Source organism: Zootermopsis nevadensis, unplaced genomic scaffold (assembly GCF_977971745.1).
Source record: "Zootermopsis nevadensis isolate Lab colony 2312 unplaced genomic scaffold, Znev_1.0 Znev_ptg000019l, whole genome shotgun sequence".
Lineage (NCBI taxonomy): Eukaryota > Metazoa > Arthropoda > Insecta > Blattodea > Termopsidae > Zootermopsis > Zootermopsis nevadensis.
Window position 1 is genome coordinate 10,731,853 of NW_028259151.1, and position 20,435 is coordinate 10,752,287.

Sequence of the window (20,435 nt, forward strand, 5' to 3'; positions counted from 1 at the left end):
GTTTCGGTCAGTCTGTCGTCTGCCTTTCTTCCCTGTTGCTTCAAACAGGTACAATCATCTTTTAAAGCGGTTTAACTAGCGTCTCGCGCTGGCTCAAAATTGGTTTGGCCGTCGGTCACCAATCTCTGAACACGATGCCTCACGACCGAAACGTCCGAGTCCCGTCCCGGGCATTGCCGAGTCCCACGGCCGACGACATTCGACAACGCGCATTTTGACTGAAACGTCGCTTCTGACAATATTCTTCTTCGTTAAGTTCGGTAACTCTGGACTTTCCTCTAATTGTATTGATTGGTTCGATACGGATCGACCAAATCCGAACGTCGCTACAATTAGAGATGGCCTTGAAAAGCCGGCGGACCTAAAACAGCGGTACCAACCTATAAGACCGCGAGAGTGTCTCAAATCTTGTAAGAGACGAAGACTGGGATTTCTGTTCCGTTTCCTCCACTGCACTTCCCACTTTCACTCTCACGCAGTCCCTCGATCGATACGCATTTTTAAGCGACGCAGTCCGTCCGTCCGTCCTACGCGACTGCCGCACGACCAGACCGACTTTCGCGAAAGTCTGTGCCAGTCGAGGCACTTCCTAGCTCATGGCGGCGGGGACCACCGGAGCCAAATAAATTATAACTAATTAATTAATTAACCCCCTGGCAGCTCGCAACGCCGTTCGCCTTTCCCGCCGCCATCACAAGATTTGCTCGAAGTAAGATAATCTGCATATCATTCACAAAAGGCGCGCAGACCTTATTAAAAGTAAAATTAAAATGTTCCTCGGTGACTGCACTGCACTCACGTCTCGTTCCTACGAAACTTTCCCGACTCTCCTGCGCCAAAGAATCGCCTCAGACGGGAGGAGAGGAGTGAGCGCATTCATCGCATTTACAGCACTCACTAGAACTTTTTTTTTGGGGGGGGGGGAGGCATTCGGGAAGACCAAGTCACCGTTGAACAACTGAAGTCTACGTTTTCCAAACCAAGAGACGCTCCGGGGCAAAGCTGCCCCGAAAAGTGGGCGACGGACGTAAACATAAATCAATCAGGCACTCAGAGAGACGCGGTTGGGGGCCACTTGAATCAATACCCCCCCCCCCCCCCTTGGGATCGTTTTCATCCGATGGACGGGAGACCACCACGTGTCCCTGACGAGGCGTCTTCCTCAGACATCGCACGGCTACAAATATTTATTTACCCGCGGTCAATTGAGCGACGCCATCATAAAATGATTAATGGGAGAGGCTGTGGAAGAACGCGGTCTCTTCCTGAGGAAAACCACAAAGAGCCTGTCCGGGACGAGTACGAAACCGGAGTTCCAACCACTCCGTCGCGACGGTTCTTCGTCTTCGGATGATATAATGGCACAAGATTGGTTACAAATTCAAATTTGAGAATTGGTATTTTTCTAAAATCCACCACCGCACGCACATCACTGCAATATTTCAACTCAAAAGTTCGTTCGTCCGGCATTTCGCTAATAACGACACGTGGGTGGCGCGATCTGCGGCGTGGCGCATGCGCCTAACACCCGTCAGAGAGAGAGAGAGAGAGAGAGAGAGAGAGACCCTGTTTCAAAAATTGGTTTCCCGCTCAACTCCAGAAGCCACCCCGTGGCACTGAGCTTTCCAACTGCGGCTGCGCAGAGGCACGCAGGTCCGTGGACATCAGCACTCACCGGCAGCGATAAGTTCCGGAGAAACGAGACCGGACAGGTCGGGCTCCTCGCCGTACCAGAAGATCCACAGCTCCTTGGCAGCGTGAAGCGACAATGGCGGCTGCTGGTTCTGGCCTCCGGCACCGCCGAGTCCCGGAGGCAGACCGATGGGGTCGAACAGACCCCCGGCACCTTGATTCGCGGAGTGCGGGCCAGAGGCGGAGGCTGGCTGTTGGACGGCAACTCGACGCCACACGCACAGAATGTCCCCGGCGAGGCAGCGCGAGAAACTCGTCAACACGGGATCATCCAGAGGCTCCGACGAGAAACTGCAGTCGCCGCACACCAACTTACGCCATTTGATACCACAAAGATCGGTCTGAAACAAAACACAAACGCATTATTATGCATCACAACCTTAAAACAGAAAGGTTCGACGCCTTCCGTACACAACACAAAACAAAGCTCCCACGCGAGAGGCTGAAGAATCGCAAATCCCTCTCCAAGGAACGTGTTCCTGCATGTCAACTCGAGAACCGAGTGAGATGTTGACTCGGACAACGCATTTCGTAGGCCGGAAGCAGAGGCTCTGCGACCTTGGATCTGGGATCAGTGGCCTTGGAAATGAGAATGCCGTCAGAGCTGGGCGACTCCCCCCACGTGGTTGGTTCCCTGGGCGGAGTGACAGGCGTTTGACTAGCTGCCCCCCCCCCCGGGTACAATTTCAAGGCACACGACTTCTTAGAAAGCGTTCGCCATTGTCAGATTTTAACAACAACAACAACAAAAAGTGGATCGCGTGGACAGAAGCCACGAGAGTGCGACTGCGATATTTTGGCTTCAAGTCAGGGAGGAGAAACCTCCGAAGTCCCGGCATTATAAATGACGTCACACAAATTCATTTCTGAGACTCGTTCTTGAATATTTGCTCATTACAAATTTTCTGTTTCCAAAAACTGCCAAAAAAAAAACATTTTGCTACGTTTACGGATTCAGGAAAGGCCGTTCTTGCACTGACTGAGCGTCTACGGATTTAATTAAAGCAGCGCAAAGACTGACCACTGAAGAACTAATTTTAGTCCGGGGAAGGCGATTTTAAAACACGCGACTCTTTCCAGACGATCGAGCGACATTTGCGCAAACAGAAACCTCGACCTGAGTCATTTCAGCGTCCATATTCGTCTTGAGGAAGTTTCCACCGTTGCACCAGCAGCATTTGTTGTTGTTCACAGCTCGGCGGGATGCATTAAACGCACGTCAAGGACGGGTCTCGTACAAAATTATCTTCCCAATCACCTGTAAGATCTAATCGACCACCACAGCTCGAGTGACCGGCCTTTGCCGTCAATGGTTCTAACAGCCTCCGCCAGTGTCGTCTTGCAGTCAGATGTGCCATCTCTTGGCGGCAGTGCGAACTATGTGACCACTGTCCTCTGAGGCTGGAAGCAAAAACGTAACTGCGAGCTTCAGGTGTCGCTGAAAGTGGGCAAGAGAGAGTCTGCCTGAGCGCAACTGAAAACATTTCACACGATACTGTATTTTGTGAACCAATGGAACTGTAAAAACACGAGCAATGCAGCTCCATCCAGACGAGTGGGTGCATGCGTTCCCATTTCAAAGACTAGCTCCCCTCTTTCCTCTGATCAATGCCTGTTTTAGGCCGTGGCGATTGGATGATGACGTTTTCGCGTCTTTGACAAAACGGGCGAAACTGAGGTTTGTCGTTTACTGGACGTCGGAAGAGGGAGGAGGTATATCAATCACGTCTCATTTCCTGATCCATGCCTTGGTAATCTTCTGAGGACCTGCATAATGGCCATAAACAACAAAGCCACGCTTCTTTCTCTCTTTCCACTACGCATGCGCATATTGTATGTAGTAAGTTTCTCCGCGCAAGCAACTGATACCAGGTCCTGACAGAAGACGATGTGTTTCCGAAACGTAGCTACAAAATCGACAGTCGAACCACGGTTCCGGAGAATCTGACGTAAATGCGCAGACGCAGAATCAGCGTGAAGTGCGATGCGCCCTTATTTGTATAAATAAATGCTTGTAGAACCTAAACCGTTTGTGATATGTAAAATCTGAAAACAGATTTGGAAAGCTCAAGAGGTAATACGTATTTCGTACGCAATATGCCCAGATCCATCTCTTACGGTTTTCGAGAGGCGGGCGCTTAACGCGACAGATGCATTGAAAATTGTACACATTGGTTCATTAAAATTACAATAAATGTATAAACAATTATAACTACAATAAAATTCATTACAGATTCTTAAAGATCTTTATTTACTGATCATTTTACATAAAAGTTACATTACCCTTTCTCTTACCATTCCTGAGGAATGAACATTTAAAAGTGTCTTTGCCGAATGACACTTCCATATACGAGACGTATTTACGTCAAAAGTGTACCAACTGTCTCAACAAAAACTTGTGCCAACAAAGTTACGAAACGAGACTGACAAACCTGCCAATCCTTGGCGCGCGCGCGTCGCTTCACTGGATGATATTTAAGCTTCTGACGAAGGTTCCATTACGAGTGACGTTGCCAACAAACCGGGTTTGTGGTCGTTGCAATATTTCGCCGAGAACACGATCGAGCTGGTGAGCAACAAAACCTCCTCCTAACATCGCGACGTCACTGAGGAAGGAAGGAAGAACGTGGAAGCGAGCTAAGCTCGCCGACTGTCGTCAGCTCCCTCCGCGTTCGGGCGTAGAAGACATTCGTCCCCTACCGGACGACCAACACTTATTACCGACTTTCTCACGGGCTGCTTTGTGCTGGGCGGGAACAGAGCACCACCGATCACCGCAAAGGTGCAGAAAGCATGTGGTTACGATACACAAGTATTTTACTGTTATTAAAGTATAATTCAGGACACAACTACCTCACGCCAAGGGGCCCCACGTACATCACGTGACACATTTGACCGCATAGAAATAAAGAGGGCGCATCGCCAACGCAAAATTACATAAATGCTTCTCCGCTTTGGTTCTTAGTGAATTTAACGGCGCTCTTCAACTGCAAGGGTGGTGGCCAACTTTAAAGCAATGTACCAACACTTGTTCGGAAAACCGTGAAAATCACATGGCAGCCAACCTTCAAAACTGCGATGTCCGGAGCCAGGCGCTCGCTCGCGACAGAACGAACGAACGAACGCGCGTTGTTCATAGCGACCGCTTCCTTGGCCGAGCCCGTGCAGGACAACGACCCCCCCCCCCCCCCCACAGCATCACAATCAATCTCCTGCTCCTGCGGTCTCGCACGGTTGCAATTTCGTTCGTTCCGACTTTCACTGGGGAGAGAGAAGAAAAGCCGACGTGCACAAGGCGGGCCGAGGGCAGAGGCAAGGAACTCTTTTCATGCGCCCATGAAATTTTCGTTTCGACGCTGCGTCCTGCGTCTGCAGTTTCCTTCCGCCGCTTCATAAAATTTCGAGGCGGCCAACCGACTGCTCGTTCGTTGACTCATCGAGACAGCCTCGACATGAATCCCGAACGGGCACCACCAAAAGCCAGTTCGTAATTTCAATGAAGATGACTCGTTTCGAATGCTCCAGTGGCTACGGCAGGCGAGCGCTTTCCTTTCCATCCGAGGTTCGATGCCCGTGCCTGCAGGCAGAGGCAAGGACTTCTGGGGGCTCTTCATTGCCTGGCTGAGGGCTTCCCCCTTCATATCTTGCCCTGGACGTCCATCGCCACCTACGTTCTTCTAGTCAACAGCTTCTCTGGAACGAAGCATCGTCTTCGCCACCGACACGCCGCAGTCGCGGAAGAAATTGACGGCAGATTGAATTCGCATGACTTCAGCACCGCCTGCCAAATTCTGCCCGTCTTGCGAGGCGAGAAGAACAGTCGGGAGGACCTTCGTGATGTTAACAAGGCATCCGCTCGAATCTGCCCGAGACATTCAAATCCACAAGCCTTTGATGCGCGAGAGCGGCAAAGTAGAAAAGACGCTCGCTCCTCAGTGACGCAGTCAGAAGAACTGTCGCCTGTCACATGGGCCTAGAGTCGAAACGAGGCCAAGGCCGAGAAACGAGGACGGGCCACGCCCACTGCCGTAAGGATGCCGCGAATCTTTTGGGAGACGCTGTACCTGCGCGCGTTTCTTATCTTTCGCAACCGCAATCCGTAAAACTCACGCACGGACGCACGTGCCCGCCTTCTTACGGGGCAACGGACAGCTTCACGCCCCCTTTCGTGTCCGTCTGCTGCGTCACAACTGCGGAGCTTCGCCAAAGCAACTCCCGTCTCGCCTCACATTCTAAAGAAATGCGATTTCTGCTTGGATATAAAACCAGAAATCGCGTTCCCCTGACTGAATTAAGAGACGCGCGATGTGGCCCACTCCCGCCACTTTCTTCCAACAGTCGGAGTGCGAGGACGCCCTTTCCACGTCTCGCTCCTACGAAACTTTCCAGAATGGGATCCGGGATTCGTTCGCCGACTCTCCTGCGCCACAGAAGGCGACACGCATTCATTATTCAACGAAGACGTCAAGAAACACTCAACCTCGCCAAAAATATATGGAAATATACTTTATCTTATTCAAACTCACGCCTGGCCTTCGAATTCCCTGCAGAGAAATGCATCGGCCCTGGTAACTTCATTACGCCCCCCAGTTTACGAATTGCAACAGGAACACACGTCGACTGGCGGTCAATACCAATGACGACATCTCACGAGCCCATCGCTCCCATGCAAAATTGTCGGCCTACGTCACACACCGTTATTCGGGCACCGAAAAGCTCGTCCGACAGTCTGCGCCTACGCGAGGTCCCGCGTCTTCCGGTCCTTTCCCCCCCCCCCCGACTCGAAGACTTGCAGAAGTCACGTGTTTCCAAATTTTCGCTTTTCCGCTGTGACTAAATTCCTCGACGCTAATTAATAAATTAGGCGGGCCGCTGGGTGGGCCCTCCAGAAAATGGAACAAGAATTAAAACTTTGCGAAAACTTTTACTTCATCGGTACGGCGTGGCCCTGCTCTGACTCCAGTGCCGTTCCATTACGCGTCCGCCATGTTGGTATTATCGATTGTAGGAATTTAGAAAGTTCCAAAAATGGCGGGTATCGCGTGGACCGACGGGGTTATTGGCCAAATGCAAGAACGAGGATCCTCTTCTGAATACGCGCAAACACCGCCGACCGCAGAGCGAACCGCAGTTTTGAGAAGGCATTTAAAGATCATCCGAACTGCAACCTTCCCGGCAATCGTGACACACAACGAAATCAATAGGAGGTGGGGCTGAGGCCCAACGAACGCTGTCTAGGGCCGACAGCACTCGCTCCAAGAGCGGGCGCGGAGAAAGGAACTTGGCACTTCTCGATTCGAAAACGACAGCACGTGCTTGAGACATTGCCACGTTATTCAATAAACCCAATTATGTATCAGAGCCTCGCTACTTCCAAACACAAGGAAGCCCCAAGTTCTTACGACATTCGGTCGGCATTTCTCAAAAACGCTCAAACACGTAGCAACGGTCGGCCAGAATTATCGTTCGACCGGAAGACAATCGAAAAGCAGGAACGTAGCACTGAAAATCACATTCTGAAATTACGGCAACGCCAAAAGCAGCTTCCTGGAATCGAAACGACCTTGTCGCGAGGTTAGAACCCGCCGTCGAAGAACGCACGTCGTCTAAATAATATTTAGTAATCAGTCCTTACCGCAAAGAAAACGCTCACTCAAAGAAACCTAATTAATACGCACACGTGAATTATTACATCAATTATTTTGATTCCTTAAATTGTGGCGGCCGATTCCAGAACAACTTCGCAATGACAAGAAAATGTAATTCGGTCTTTTGTTTCAAACACAGGCTCAGCTGTCGAACGGGAGGAAGGACGAGCCCGACACCTCCCGGACACACGAGACAGCCTTCGGTCCCCCTGCCCTACCAACGACACGAACGTCTTTCTGTGTACTTATCGAAAGTCACAAAACATTCGGCATAAGAAACGCAAAATACGGCCGAATTAAGCACCAGCCAATCCCAGAAGAGCCAACTTCGAGCAGTCGGCGTTAGAAGCCGAAAGCGAGTCGCGTAATCTGCAATTGCCAAATCAGAGGAGAAACACGTGGCTGCGACAAACGAGCGTGCACTGGCCGTGCCCACAGCCACCGCCGCCTCGCGTCAATCAATACCGGGAGCGGAGCGCCCACGACTGGCTCTCGGCTCTCGTTCCCATCCCAAGGCCGACTGACGTCCGTCCCGCTCGCGGATGAAAAGTGCGCAGCCCCGAGGAGTTCTTCCTTCGTTTTGCAGGCGATCTAGAGAACCCTGCCGCCTCCACATTCAAGGCTGAAGTGAAAGAGAGGTCGTCGCTTCCTTCGTGAGTAAATGAACGAACACGCGAGTGTCCTCTGCCCGCGGGCTCTAAGTTTAACCCGCAGCTTTTGGAATCAGAAAGCCCGAGAACGACGGGCGTCTGCATTCCGCCGAAGTGCCGAGTCCCACCTCGGTCTACGCGGCCCATCCGATTGTTACGTCTGTCACAAACTAAGCTCACACTTGAAACTGTCGCTCGCCCTTCGGCCCTTGGATTGCGACTGATCACGTGAGCCGCCTCCTGTCAAATTTCTGCCAAGGTTTCGCTTCCTTTCATCCATCATAAATGGGCCACCGGAAAAGAAAAAACATGCACGCACCGAGTGCACTCAGTATCGGCGTAGTGCGCGCGCGCGCGCGCGCGCAAACGGTCCACTCTGTGCCCAGAAATATTTCCGACGCTTCAACGAAGCCAGAGAATTGGGGTACCAAAATACGAGGCTCGCAGTTCACGACGCAGGACCGAAACGTCTCGCGGTGTTAATGTCCATCTCAAGACCGCGTTACCTCGAAAACTACGCGTCACAAACAATTGGTCGGCGTTCGGGCGTGATGACGTAACAACATTCGAGCAGACGAGTGAGCGCGCGGTTTCCGATTTTCTTTAATTCGGGCATTTTCACAGTTCATTATTTATTCACGCTCTGGGCACGTGACACTCGATCTCTGACTTGTGGGGGGAGGGGGGGGGTCACGGGCGCACCGCCGAATACTTTTGACTAATTCCGGGATTTGGCGTTCTTCTAATTCCCAATGCGGATTTAATTAAAACGCATTTCGCTGTATTTTATTGGGAGGGGGGAAGTATAGAATCGAATCAAATTTGAAACTTAAAATTTATTAAAACTGGAGCATCACTTCCTGAAATCGTGCTGCCTTCATTATCGCCCCGATGATGAAGGCAGCAGGCACTTCTACCACACAATGTGGCGCAACAACTGAGAAGACAGCAATCTTTAATCTTAAATCTCTTTCAAAATGCCTGCTTGAGCTCCCAACCACGAGGCAAATTCGGAAGGCCCTTGCATTAGCTGCAATGAGAGATTTCGTGAAAATAAGATTAATCCCCCAAGAACTGGTTTGAACGGCGTCACAACGAACTCAAGTGACGGCCGAAAGCCACTTCCTGCTTCCTATTCACTCGGGATGCCATGGGTTCAAAGCTCGGCCCGGAAAAAGGCTAACGTTCCGGGCGACCGTCCCTTGCAAATTAATTATTTACGGCTCGCCTAAACACGCATTTTCTTACAAGGGGTCAACACGCGAAAACAGCTGAAACGCGCTAATGCATTGGGAGTGAGTTCTTAACATCTCAACAGGATCTCACAAGGCGTCGAGCTGTGGACGTAGCCACATTATTATTATTATTATTATATCATTTATTTTGCCAGGAGTACCAAATTAACGCCAAGATACAAATATTATTGCCAGCAAACAGTTACTTGATAATAAGAGAGAGGCGCACGCGGCATCAGAATACCGACATTATAGTAAGACAGAAGATTCACGATTATCCAAAGTACATTTAATTAATTCTAAAAATGTACTGTAAAGGCCAAAACGTTTGAAAAGCACTGAATAAATTCAATAACACAATATTTGACGTACTAACACGAATCAATTGTTGCTAAAGCCTGGTTCACAACAACATGACGTTGTTACGTACTAACCGCTGAAATCCTTTTTAAAAATAGTTGATAAATACTGTGTTAAGTTTTATATAAAATCCTTCCTGTTATCAATAAATGCTTAAAAATTTAACTACTGTAAATCTAAAAACAAACTTACGCATTGGTTACATTTGCGTGCTTTTCTATTATTTTTGCGTATTAACCGCGGCTTCGATTGTCAATACACCAACCAAATCTCATAATCGGGGGGGGGGGGGGGGGGGGCAGTCCGACGCCCTATGTACTGTGCATAAAGGAATGTCGAAGCTTCTCTTAATTTTGCAAACTCTACACGAAAACACTATTATGCAAACAAAAATCAATAGACAACTAAAACATTTGCGGTCAAGCAATGTTAAGAAAATCATGTAGCTCCATTGAGAACTTTAGAGGAAAAACAATTCGACACTAAACAAAACACACACACACGACTATTCGTAACCCAATACGGTACGTCACAAAATTTACTGACTTCACACCCCCCTGACCTATTTCTTAAACACCCGTTTTTAATACTATGTACCGAAAGTCTGCCCAAAACGATGAATTTCTTAAAGTACCCGTGCATTCCACATACACTGGATTTGCTCATGCAACACAAATTAAAAACTCCTTGCAACCCAATTTTCTAGTCTCCTCTTCGCAAGGCACAACTCTCTTTTCAAAGCGTACTTTTATCAATGGTACGTAACGGAAGTATAACACCACAAATATCAGTTTCATCATCACTCATGCACACGCACGTCCGTAAGTCTTAATGGCCACACACGATTTGCGAAATGTGCATTCGGAGTAAAGATACAATGTTTCATACTCCACGAACACAGCCACTTCAATTTATTTTGCAAGACATACGATGGGGAATTGCCAAGAATAACTTTCACAGAAACTTACAGAATGTTGTAATAACGAAGTCCTACCCGTAGTTCGCCTTTATTAGCCACAAACTTCAAACACAACCATTTCTGTGAAGAACAGAGACTGAAATAACCATTCTCACCCGACCCTCGGACTCCGAACAAGACCTGTACGACGTTCCCTCCCGCCACTTTTCGTCTGCTACTACTACTACTACTGTCAATCCAAACACATCGTTGCCACGTCATAGTATGGAAGCAGTCAAACCCATTACGTTTGCACTACTTATGGAACTTCCCTTTGCAACACACGGCCTTTACACTAATAATAAACAAAACTTGATAGTAAGGTCAGCTATTTCAGAAGTTTCCCTGTGAGGTTTACAGACAGAGGTCATATTGCAACATCGCATTTGGAACTGGCAGCCGGTATAGTGTTTCTTTACTGGTGCGATAGGGAGCAGCACTTTCTTGTAACTATCCTGCTACTGAATATGTGTGTATGTTGTGTGTGTCCTGAACATGGGTAAACGTCGGACGTAAGTGCCTTCACAATACTAAGACAATTTCCGGCACTGTCATTCATACATGCCGCTGCAAACAGTAAATACAACAACATAAGTTGGCAAATATTGCATTTCTAATTGCTGTATTACTAACGTATAAGGTGAAGCAGTATTACTAACTTTGTATATTGGCCTACCTTTAATCGTATTCATGTACGTAACGCGCATAATCAATATCAAATACAACTGCTACAAAACAAAAAACACACAAAATACAACAAAGTATGAACTAACATTTCAACAGTTAATACAATTCTCAGCGATTTTGTTTCCTCATTGCTAAAATCGACAGAACTACAAAATGTTATGGGTTCAACATTAGTCATATAATTACAAAAGTATCTATTTTGCTTGGTTTGACAAAGAGTCGTATGTCTTCTGAGATAACACCAGTTAAACCTAAAGCTTTATACATACACCTCAATGACATTCGACATTATTACTTCATCATGCATCTGGGTTAGGTTAGTTTTCCAAACCCCCTTGACAAAATAATCATCATATGGCATGATCTGCGTACGCGTCCGCAGTCAACCCGCTAGCAGGTGACGAGTGTGGAAGGCAGATGACCTTTAACGTTCAACCAGGCCAGGCTGGTATTTCATTCAAATTTTCAAATAAATGTAAATATTTTTGCTTACTTTATACATTTTTCTAGCAATGTAAACATTCGAGAACATTTATAACCACATCTGAATGCCAAACAACCTCAAACCACACGGGAATTGAATTTCTTACGGCGTCGTTGACAAATTGGGGCACTGCTCCAGAAAGGTGCGAATTGCGTACTCTCATACCGGGCTAGGCGAAGCGTGACATTATAGACAGATGAAACTTCAATATTTTCCAACACCAACACTAATATGAAGCAAATAATTCTGGTACCATTTTTTAAATATATATTTCGTCTCTTGTTGACAAAATGCTGACACCGTGTCTTCTATGGCTATAATTTGACTTCATTTTCTTAGGCTATGATACTTCTGAAATCATCTTACCAGAGCGAAGAAATTTGTATGGCAGTCTTCCAAACTTGCGCCGTTTGTTTGATGATTTGGATGCGTCATGGTTTCTCCATCATCTTATATTTCATTTAAATCACTAGCCACACGATTTACGTACTAATAACCACTCGAAATCTGATAATATACACGAACACTCAGGAGAGTTTTCACCTTTCAATGGCGACTGCAAAATGGCGGATAGGAAACAACAAGCGCAGACACTCTGGAATTTCTATTGGTTAACAATCGTCACGTGGTACAACTAAGATGGTATCATGGCGGCGTTCATAAGGCATGGTCTGGTGAAAGGAGGGCAAGAAAGAAACATATACGAAAATATATTAATGGTTAGAAACACTGTCATATTTTATTACCATATAAGTTTCACATTAACTTTTTTCTCTAAAGTAATGGCTATTTTGCTTATCCTAAATGCAAAGATACTCTCTGAAATTCCTGTAAGTTGCAGATAATGTCAAGAAACAAATCTGGCTATAAACCATCCAGTAAGATGCCATACAATAGGAGAAAGAAGCAACCACAAGCAATAAAACTTGATTCTACTGGAGAATCTATTGCATCTAAAGGGTACAGTGTATAACAGAATAAATAAGTCATAACACCTGTATGTGGTATCAGCAGAATAACTTAAATGTTATTGAAGTTAATAAAAGAATGTTTATTGCTAACAGTGGATCTGTCTCTCTTGCAGGTTTCATCGACCACAGACGCATTATAATCCGCCCCAAGATGTTGCAGACAGAATAAATTCTGTTTATAAAATAGTGACAGGCTTGACCAGTGTTTCAGATGCTCGGTTAAATATTCCAGAAGTTAAATTCAGATTCTTAAATGCCTGTTTTCAAGAATTTCAGTATAGTGTTCCAAATTCTCTCCTTTCTACCATGTTTACTGTTGGTAAGAAAGATGTATGTTGACATTGTCAGTATTTTTCTCCTTGTAATGATTTGAGTTTTAAATATTCTTGTCTTCATTGTAGATGATGTTGTGGAATTTTACAAGACTCCTGTTGACAAAATAGCTCCACTTGATGCATTGAACAGCATGAAATTACCTGAAAACCTCCACATTCAAACTGAATATCATCGCTTCCACCCAGGTAATTTATAAGTATTCAGAAACTGCCAGTTTTGACATACATATAATAATATTTTCTGTTTTTATAAAGGACCCAGCAATAATTATGATAATTTGGTAACTTGGTTTTATTTCTATTCTGCAAATACTGGAGCAGAAACTTCCAGTATGTTATCTCCATCCCATTCTAATTTGTTAGGAGAGTATGAAACAACACTGAATACTCGATTACTTCAACAAATCATGGTTGCATTAACATGCATAGAATTTGATTTGGTGCCCACTTCTAGTCATTACTTAAGTTTACTAAATGTCCTAGTAGTGTCATCTGGTATACCTTGCAGTGCTGTGACATTCTCCCATATGTAGGCTGTGCAGACATCTGTATGGGATCATTAAAAATGCTCTCTTCAAAGTTCCTTCATGTATGAGGGTTAGAGAATGCAAAGGATTAAAAAATTCAGTTCCTCAGGAAAGAAACAGGATGTGCTAGAGTTAATCTGGCCATGGAATTTTCTGATAACTAACAACATGATAAAGACATTTTCAGGTATATCAACTGCTATTTTGCTGACTTAACCTGAAAATGGACAGAAGGAAACTGTTCTCTGTGACATGTAATCAGATGCAAGTGCCTCCATGTCTTTAGTGGGCTACCTTAGACTGTAGGCATACAGTAAGGCACCGCACATACGGCAGGTTAGGGACCAGACCCCCGCTGAAAAGCAGATCTTTGCCTTTTTTCAATTGCAAATGCATATCAAAGCCTAATAAGATATTTACACTATCATATAGTAAGTTCACAATAGCTAGGCCTAAGAAAACAATATGAAAGTAAAATGAATATCAGTAGTAGCTGTAAACAGACTGAATCAGACGAGAAAATGGCGCCGGACGCACTTCTCTGACTCAGCTGTTGAGCGCGTGGGGCATATGCACGCAATTGAAAAGCGCCGTATTAGCGGATCGCCGAAAAGTGGGGCCCTACTGTACTTACCATTGTCTTCAGTATTGATCATTTCTGACATGAAGACTTTAGAATGAAAGAAATCCTTGGTCTCTACACTAAGTTTGTATTTTATGTTTCAGAAACGGACACAATGTTTGGTGGAATTAGTGCATTTCCAAAAAGTTCAACAATTGTCACTGGCTTAAAATACAAGAAGAAGTATAAAGGATATGATGCTGAATCACCATGGGCCAAGTACTTTTAATAGTGAGAACTGTAGCATTTATGTTCAAGAATATCACTTACCATCATTTATAAATTCCAGTGTCTACAGTGAATCAGACTACTTACCTTAGTTATGTGACAGTGCCAGTTTATTTTGTGTTATGTTTACATATGGTAGAGTAGTCACCAAGCAAACTTGACTGTAGAAGATGCTGAACAGAACTTCATCCAGACTCAGCAAAGTAACAGTTTAGCAGGTTAAGAGACATTATAACATATGTTGCAGGCTATACATTGTATTTGTTACATATGATTTGAAGCTTGATTTGCTTGTAATATTTATAGAAATGAAGACAAGAACTTGCATGTGAAACTGTGCTTTTCACTCAACAATCAGTTGTTAATACATTTTAGTGAAAAAATTGGAAAATACATTGGATTGCAGTTTGCTCTAGTGTATTTTGGCAATAAGAAGATAAATAGGTCAGCATAAATGAATAAAACGTATGTTGAATAGATACGCCTATGTTTATATATTGTCTGTGATCCATTGTCACACTTATCGCAGCAATATTTATGGTAACACTTGCGTAATATATGTATTATATGGGTACATACTTTGTCAGCTAAAAGCATTCAGAATGCACAACAAAACTTAATGTAAGCTGATGCAGATTACACATTTCCAGTTTTTCTTTTAGGATTTTTGGAAGAATAATTCCTATCAAAATGTTTTTCTTCAGAATTAAAGTCTCTCTTCCACAAAATAATAAAGGAAGCAATGAAATTTGACTGTATGACATTTTATTTCAAACAGTTTGTTTTCATTTGTAACAATTCTCTCAAACTTCAGCAACAATGCCTGCCATAAGTGTGACACTTTCGAATCATTGCATATGTTCTGCATGTTGAAATTTAGCCTTTCTTCCTTGTACTTTCAAATCACATTTTACACATTGGAAGACATCAGCTTTATGACTCGACTCTCATTCTTAAGTTACACTCAGGTTAGTAACTTTGCCTTCTGACAACCAATGAACTCAGTACAGTAAAGCAAATATGTATGATCAGCTGCAGTCTTGAACAAAATTACAAATCTTTAAGAGCAGAAGGAATACCTTTGATGTAAAAATTCACAATGAATTAAACTGACTGAACTGCAAAACTATTGGTAGCCTCCCTCCAATAGAGTTTAACAACTCTACTATGTCCTGCTGTCATACTTGCAGTCCCATTACTTTTAATTTCTTTGCAATCACTCCACTGTAACATATCTTCCAACTATGCATTCTCTCAAATGCATATGGCAAGCTGGCCCACAAGCCATGGTGCATGACCAATTAAGGATAATTAATTTAATGCAGTATAAGGAATAAATAATCCATACTCATTTATATCATGATGTGTATAAAATTTCCTCCTCTAAATTGATATTTCAGAATTCATCATACTCGGTGTAATGAATGCATCTTGTACTTTAAAACAAACTGTAATTCCAAACATTCGTTTTCAATTAACCTTTCTTGTCCATGTGTCACAGCTTGTGCACTGATACAGTTGACTGTGCATTGCTAAACCAATAACCCTATACTTAATGCCCAGCCAGCAGCCATTATTATGGAGGTTTAAAGCCCTTATTCCAGTACAATAAATGTTAGCAAGTGTGATTATTAGAGCTTGTATTCTGTGTATTCATACTGTAAACAACCACCTTCATACAGTAAAACACTTCTGTGTAAGTTTTACCAGAGCAAAACAATTCACATGTGATAATATAAAATAATATTTTACATATCTTCAATCTATGCATATAATTTAATTATTACATTGCATGTATGAGCCGGGATAACTCAGTCAGTATAGTGACTAGCTACAAGCTGGACGGCCGGGGTTCGATCCCCGACGGGGGCAGAGGATTTTTCCTCTAGCCTCTGCGTCCAGACCGGCTCTGGAGCCCACCCTGCCTCCTCTACAGTGGGTACTGGGGTCCTTTTTCGGGGGGGTAAAGCCGGCCGGGGCGTGATGCCGACCACTCACCCCCATCTAGTGCCAAGGTCAAGAAAGAGGAACTATACCTCCACTCACCCCAAGCGCCTTTACAGCACGTAGTGGGACAAACTTTACTTTAATTTTACTTTTACATTGCATGTGTTACAATGTTATGGCACTTAGTGTATAGGTTTCTTAAATCTAGGTAATTTCCTCAGGAAACACTGACAGTTTTTTAACAAACAGTACATCAAATAAATTAAAAAGAAAACATTCAGAAATACTTCCCATCTGAATTTAATTTTTCTATAACAATGCCAATTTAAATGGTTTAAGTCATCATGTAATATGTCTTAGAAACAACATTCTGCAAGCAGTTAAAAAATAAAAGGTTTAACTTAACCAGTTTTGAGTGCAAACACTATGCTATGAAAGCTGAATATTAGTTAAATCATATGAGGTTCATCGTTCAGAGTGGCATAACACCAATTTCTTTCGGTTTCAGCAGACCTGAACCATCACGGTTCTTTCATATGTACAAAATTAAAATAAAGTTTTACTCTTGGTTTTGTGTAATACTGGCTATAATGGAATTTCTTTCACATCTTGTGGCCTGTCAACATCCTGAACACGTGAGAATGTTTTTCAACTTATCACACATGTTATTACATATACATCAAGACTGCCCTGGTAATTTCCACCATCTGTTGGGATCCTTTTTTTTATTATTTCTTTCCAAAGTTTTTATTGCTGAAGAATCGTGTGTATAAAGAAAGATGCAAATATTTGCTAGCAGTAAATTTTTTTGGTACTAAGAAGTTATATATCCTTCAAACTGCTTAAAAGATAAAAGTTACTGAACGTTACATATCGCCGATTGTGCCACTTTTGAATTAATCCCATAAAACCCATCCAAGAAGGAGCCAAACATTCACATACAGGTATCTGCATCCCTGTCAGGGCAGATACATTAGTAAAGATGTGAGAATCACAACTGATACAGACTTAATATGGAGAATTACAATAACTGAATTATACAATATCTGAACCTTCACTTGCTGACTACAGCAGAAAACAAGGTGAAGACACTAAGCAACATTCTACAGATGACAAAATACCTTTATGCAACATGTGCTTATGTGCCTGAGGTAGAAAGAGACTTGTATGCATAAAACCTATATTCCAAACATACCTAAATATAAACAGTTATAATGAAGATTATTAAAGAAAGAAACAATATTGCTCTAGTGTCACAAGAGTGTTTCCATTTTCAGATCTAACTGAACAACACTTGTAAACCTTACACTGAATCAGAACAAATTCTTGTGTCACTGCATTTTTTAACTTGTGCATTCAGGCAGTTGGGCAGAAACCATCTTCATTTTGATGAGAACTTGAACATACCCTTCTTTAAGGTTTTGGTTTCTCCTGCCTGTAAACAGAGAATAAATATTCTCCAGTATCAACAAAAGTTATTTTTGAATATTCACAATTCTGATACAGTTGTCATTTTAATTTAATATTCAGCGATAATTGTGGAGACTGCAAGTACATACGGGAATCTGCATTTGAGGCAACGTTCTTAAGTCAACTGCTACTAGGCAATCCAAAAAGCCTAAAATGCATAGCATCAATGAAATATAGCATTTCTGAGGTTAATATGTAACAATGGATGAACAAAAAATGATCGTTTCATCTGTAAGTAGTACCATTATTTTATCTCAAATCTACTTCACAGAGGGGATGAGATGTTTTCCTATTATCAGGTAAATATGACAGTATGGAATGCAGAAGAGGCAAGCCCAGTTAGTCTCTTTACATCATAACATGTTGGCCCACTCTGACAATACTAGCTTGAAGACCTATAATATTTTGTTAAATATACCGCAGATTTAAACATTTTTAAAATGACCCTTCTAAAAAGATGAGCATAAACAACTACGTTTATCTGCCAATATATGTTATTTGTTATGTGGTAATAATGACGTGAAGTGTGATTTATGTAGTATACCCGTGGTTTGTATCAAAAGCAGCTTTTCTCCATATTGTTACCCTTCATAGGTCAGTGGTCACAATGTACACATACCACCTATGTTTACACTCATAAATCTGCATGGGTTTTATTTGCTTCTCCTAACAAAGAGCAAATAATTTCCAGAAAGGCATTTATACACTTACATTTGTAATGGTGGTGTGTTTTATTAAAGGAAATCATCTCATTTTTAAATATTAAGCCTAATTTACACAGTTTTCCTCCTTTAAAGGGGAACATAAAGCAGAAAGCAGCTGATGGCAGCCCTGTTCTTACCATTAGTCTGGATCCAAACAACATCCTTGCCTTATCTTCCTCCTGTGGAGATGCTCCCTCATCTGCTGATCCTCTATTCATTTTTATCTGTAATTTCTGCTTGATGGCCTATAAGTAAAATGATTTTTAAACAATGATTTATGATGTCATTATGTATTCACACATTAATCTATTACCAGTAAATCTATGAAGAATATTGCGTTAGTTAGTATATTTAGAATGAAAAGTGTAGTCAACCATTGGAATACCTGACCTGCGACAGAATTACATGTCTGCTGTCACTCTTCATGGCCAGCAGGAGATCAAGCCACGTCCAGGTGACATTGTGGTACTCTAGGGTGGGAATAACAAGGCTAAAGTCCCGAATGTCCTCCAGATTCTTCTCTTTGTTTCCTTTGTAACTAACTCTGACAGGAACTTCTGGAATCTTTATGTAAATGAACAATTTATTCTTCTCTGCTCGTTCCTATTAAAAACAAACGCCAAATTTAGAATAATATTACCTGAAACTGAGCTCTGCAACTTTAAAATGAAAGCTAGAATGAATAAACAAGTAATGTATGTGGAGCTTCTGCATAGATATTCTAGGAACATGGCCATTTGAAAGACCAAGAAGGAGATGTGCGCATAACATTTAGATGAGGCCTAAAAGGAAATGAGTTGTGCAGACGGGACGTGGATGAAAGAGGCTCAGGGTTATGTCCACATTTCAAATTTGGGTTATCCCTTCTGATCCCTTTTACCGGCTCAAGATTCTAAAATGGCACAGTATGAACAAATAAAGTACCTATATTGAAATAATACATCTAAATAAATACCACTACACAAATCTGTCAGATGGTGTCCTATCTTCAGCAGTATGTAATGGCGTGGTACAATGACAATGTTTGTGTTCATAAACGGAAGACCTTACAAAACTGTACCAACACGAAACATGAGGGAACAAATTCCTTTAGTAAAGAATTAAAAATAAAGAGTTGTATGTCTAATATTTTAGAGTTATTTGAACACATTCCATCTTGTCAGTCTATTAATTCAACTACAGATGTTACATGGCACAAACATAGTTGTAAAAATTATCACAGAGTCTTGTCATTTACCTGACATACTGAGGAAAGCCATTGGAAAAAGTGAAGGATCATCATCAAATTAGTACCCTCTTTGAAACAGCTTCCTCAAATGTACATATTAATAACTATATTTAATAAAAAGAAACTCTACATGAGGAAGCTTACAACTTCACACTTAATTTGCAATTTCCATATTCATGACTGAGCAGTACTTCACCTTCATCTTTTCAACATCGTCTTTCTGTTCTATTGGAACGTAGAAGTTTGTTTCTTTGCTCTTCTTGGTTCCTTTGAGTTTTTTTCCCTTGCTATCAGCATCAATATCATCAGAGCCATCACCATCTATAGTCTCAGGGTCACGTTCAGGAAAGCAAAATTTTAACATAGTATTGAAAAACTTCTTTGTGAGACCTAAAAAAGACAAAGCGCTTATATAATGCTTGTGAATGTTTTGGCTAAACAATGAGCATATCAGTTGCCTTTGAATTAATACTAACCTATTGTAAGGGGAACCACATTAATCTCGAAGTGTTCCTTCACAGATATGCCGCCAACTGGCGCTTTCTCTCGGCAAAAGACGCGGACAGCACGCTGAAACATTCATTTCACACTTAGTCTTAAGCATTAAAAGAATTTTAAAAGTTCTATGAAATAAACTTTAAACAAAGAAGATCCTTATATAATACTTCCTCAGAGCTGGGTCCACCTCC

At 43.0% G+C, this 20,435-nt stretch overlaps 3 protein-coding genes across 8 annotated transcripts in view; 1 reads left to right on the forward strand and 2 right to left on the reverse strand.

Moving 5' to 3' along the window:
* Positions 1-12,220, reverse strand: part of skd (mediator complex subunit skuld) — a 52,076-nt gene extending 39,856 nt beyond the window's left edge. For all 3 annotated transcript variants that reach the window (XM_087351315.1, XM_022086613.2, XM_087351314.1), the window contains exons 1-2: positions 12,081-12,220; positions 1,676-2,033 (exon numbers count right to left, since the gene is read on the reverse strand). In XM_087351315.1, the coding sequence (XP_087207441.1) occupies positions 1,676-2,033; positions 12,081-12,149 (427 nt within the window). In that variant the 5' untranslated portion in view covers positions 12,150-12,220. The remainder of the gene's footprint in view (positions 1-1,675; positions 2,034-12,080) is intronic.
* mRpL50 (mitochondrial ribosomal protein L50) lies at positions 10,979-14,878 on the forward strand. Of its 3 annotated transcripts, none has more exons than XM_022086616.2 (5): positions 10,979-11,055; positions 12,556-12,674; positions 12,799-13,004; positions 13,087-13,206; positions 14,274-14,878. In XM_022086616.2, the coding sequence occupies exons 2-5, from the start codon at positions 12,559-12,561 to the stop codon at positions 14,396-14,398; spliced, it is 567 nt and encodes a 188-aa protein (XP_021942308.1). In that variant the 5' UTR covers positions 10,979-11,055; positions 12,556-12,558; the 3' UTR covers positions 14,399-14,878. The 3 variants fall into 3 exon arrangements, with proteins under 3 accessions (XP_021942308.1, XP_021942306.1, XP_021942307.1); XM_022086614.2 differs by lacking the exon at positions 10,979-11,055 and adding an exon at positions 12,277-12,433 and having other exon boundaries at positions 12,550-12,674; XM_022086615.2 differs by lacking the exon at positions 10,979-11,055 and adding an exon at positions 12,277-12,433.
* Positions 14,879-15,140: 262 nt separating this feature from the next.
* The window catches only part of hob (bridge-like lipid transfer protein family member hobbit), a 48,634-nt gene continuing 43,339 nt past the window's right edge, over positions 15,141-20,435 (reverse strand). Inside the window, exons 34-38 of one of the 2 annotated variants that reach the window (XM_087351316.1) lie at positions 20,223-20,316; positions 19,943-20,136; positions 18,909-19,082; positions 18,656-18,763; positions 15,141-17,779 (exon numbers count right to left, since the gene is read on the reverse strand). In XM_087351316.1, coding sequence (XP_087207442.1) covers positions 17,726-17,779; positions 18,656-18,763; positions 18,909-19,082; positions 19,943-20,136; positions 20,223-20,316 — 624 coding nt within the window. In that variant the 3' untranslated portion in view covers positions 15,141-17,725. Of the gene's footprint in view, positions 17,780-18,655; positions 18,764-18,908; positions 19,122-19,942; positions 20,137-20,222; positions 20,317-20,435 lie in introns of both variants that reach the window. The other variant, XM_022086573.2, reaches the window with a different exon arrangement.

Coding starts and splice junctions, on each gene's coding strand:
- mRpL50 (XM_022086614.2), top strand. CDS start 12,362: ATGGCGGCGTTCATAAGGCATGGTCTGGTGAAAGGAGGGCAAGAAAGA. Junction 12,434..12,549: donor TATACGAAAATATATTAATG/GTTAGAAACACT, acceptor AATTCCTGTAAG/TTGCAGATAATGTCAAGAAA. Junction 13,005..13,086: donor TTCTACCATGTTTACTGTTG/GTAAGAAAGATG, acceptor TCTTCATTGTAG/ATGATGTTGTGGAATTTTAC.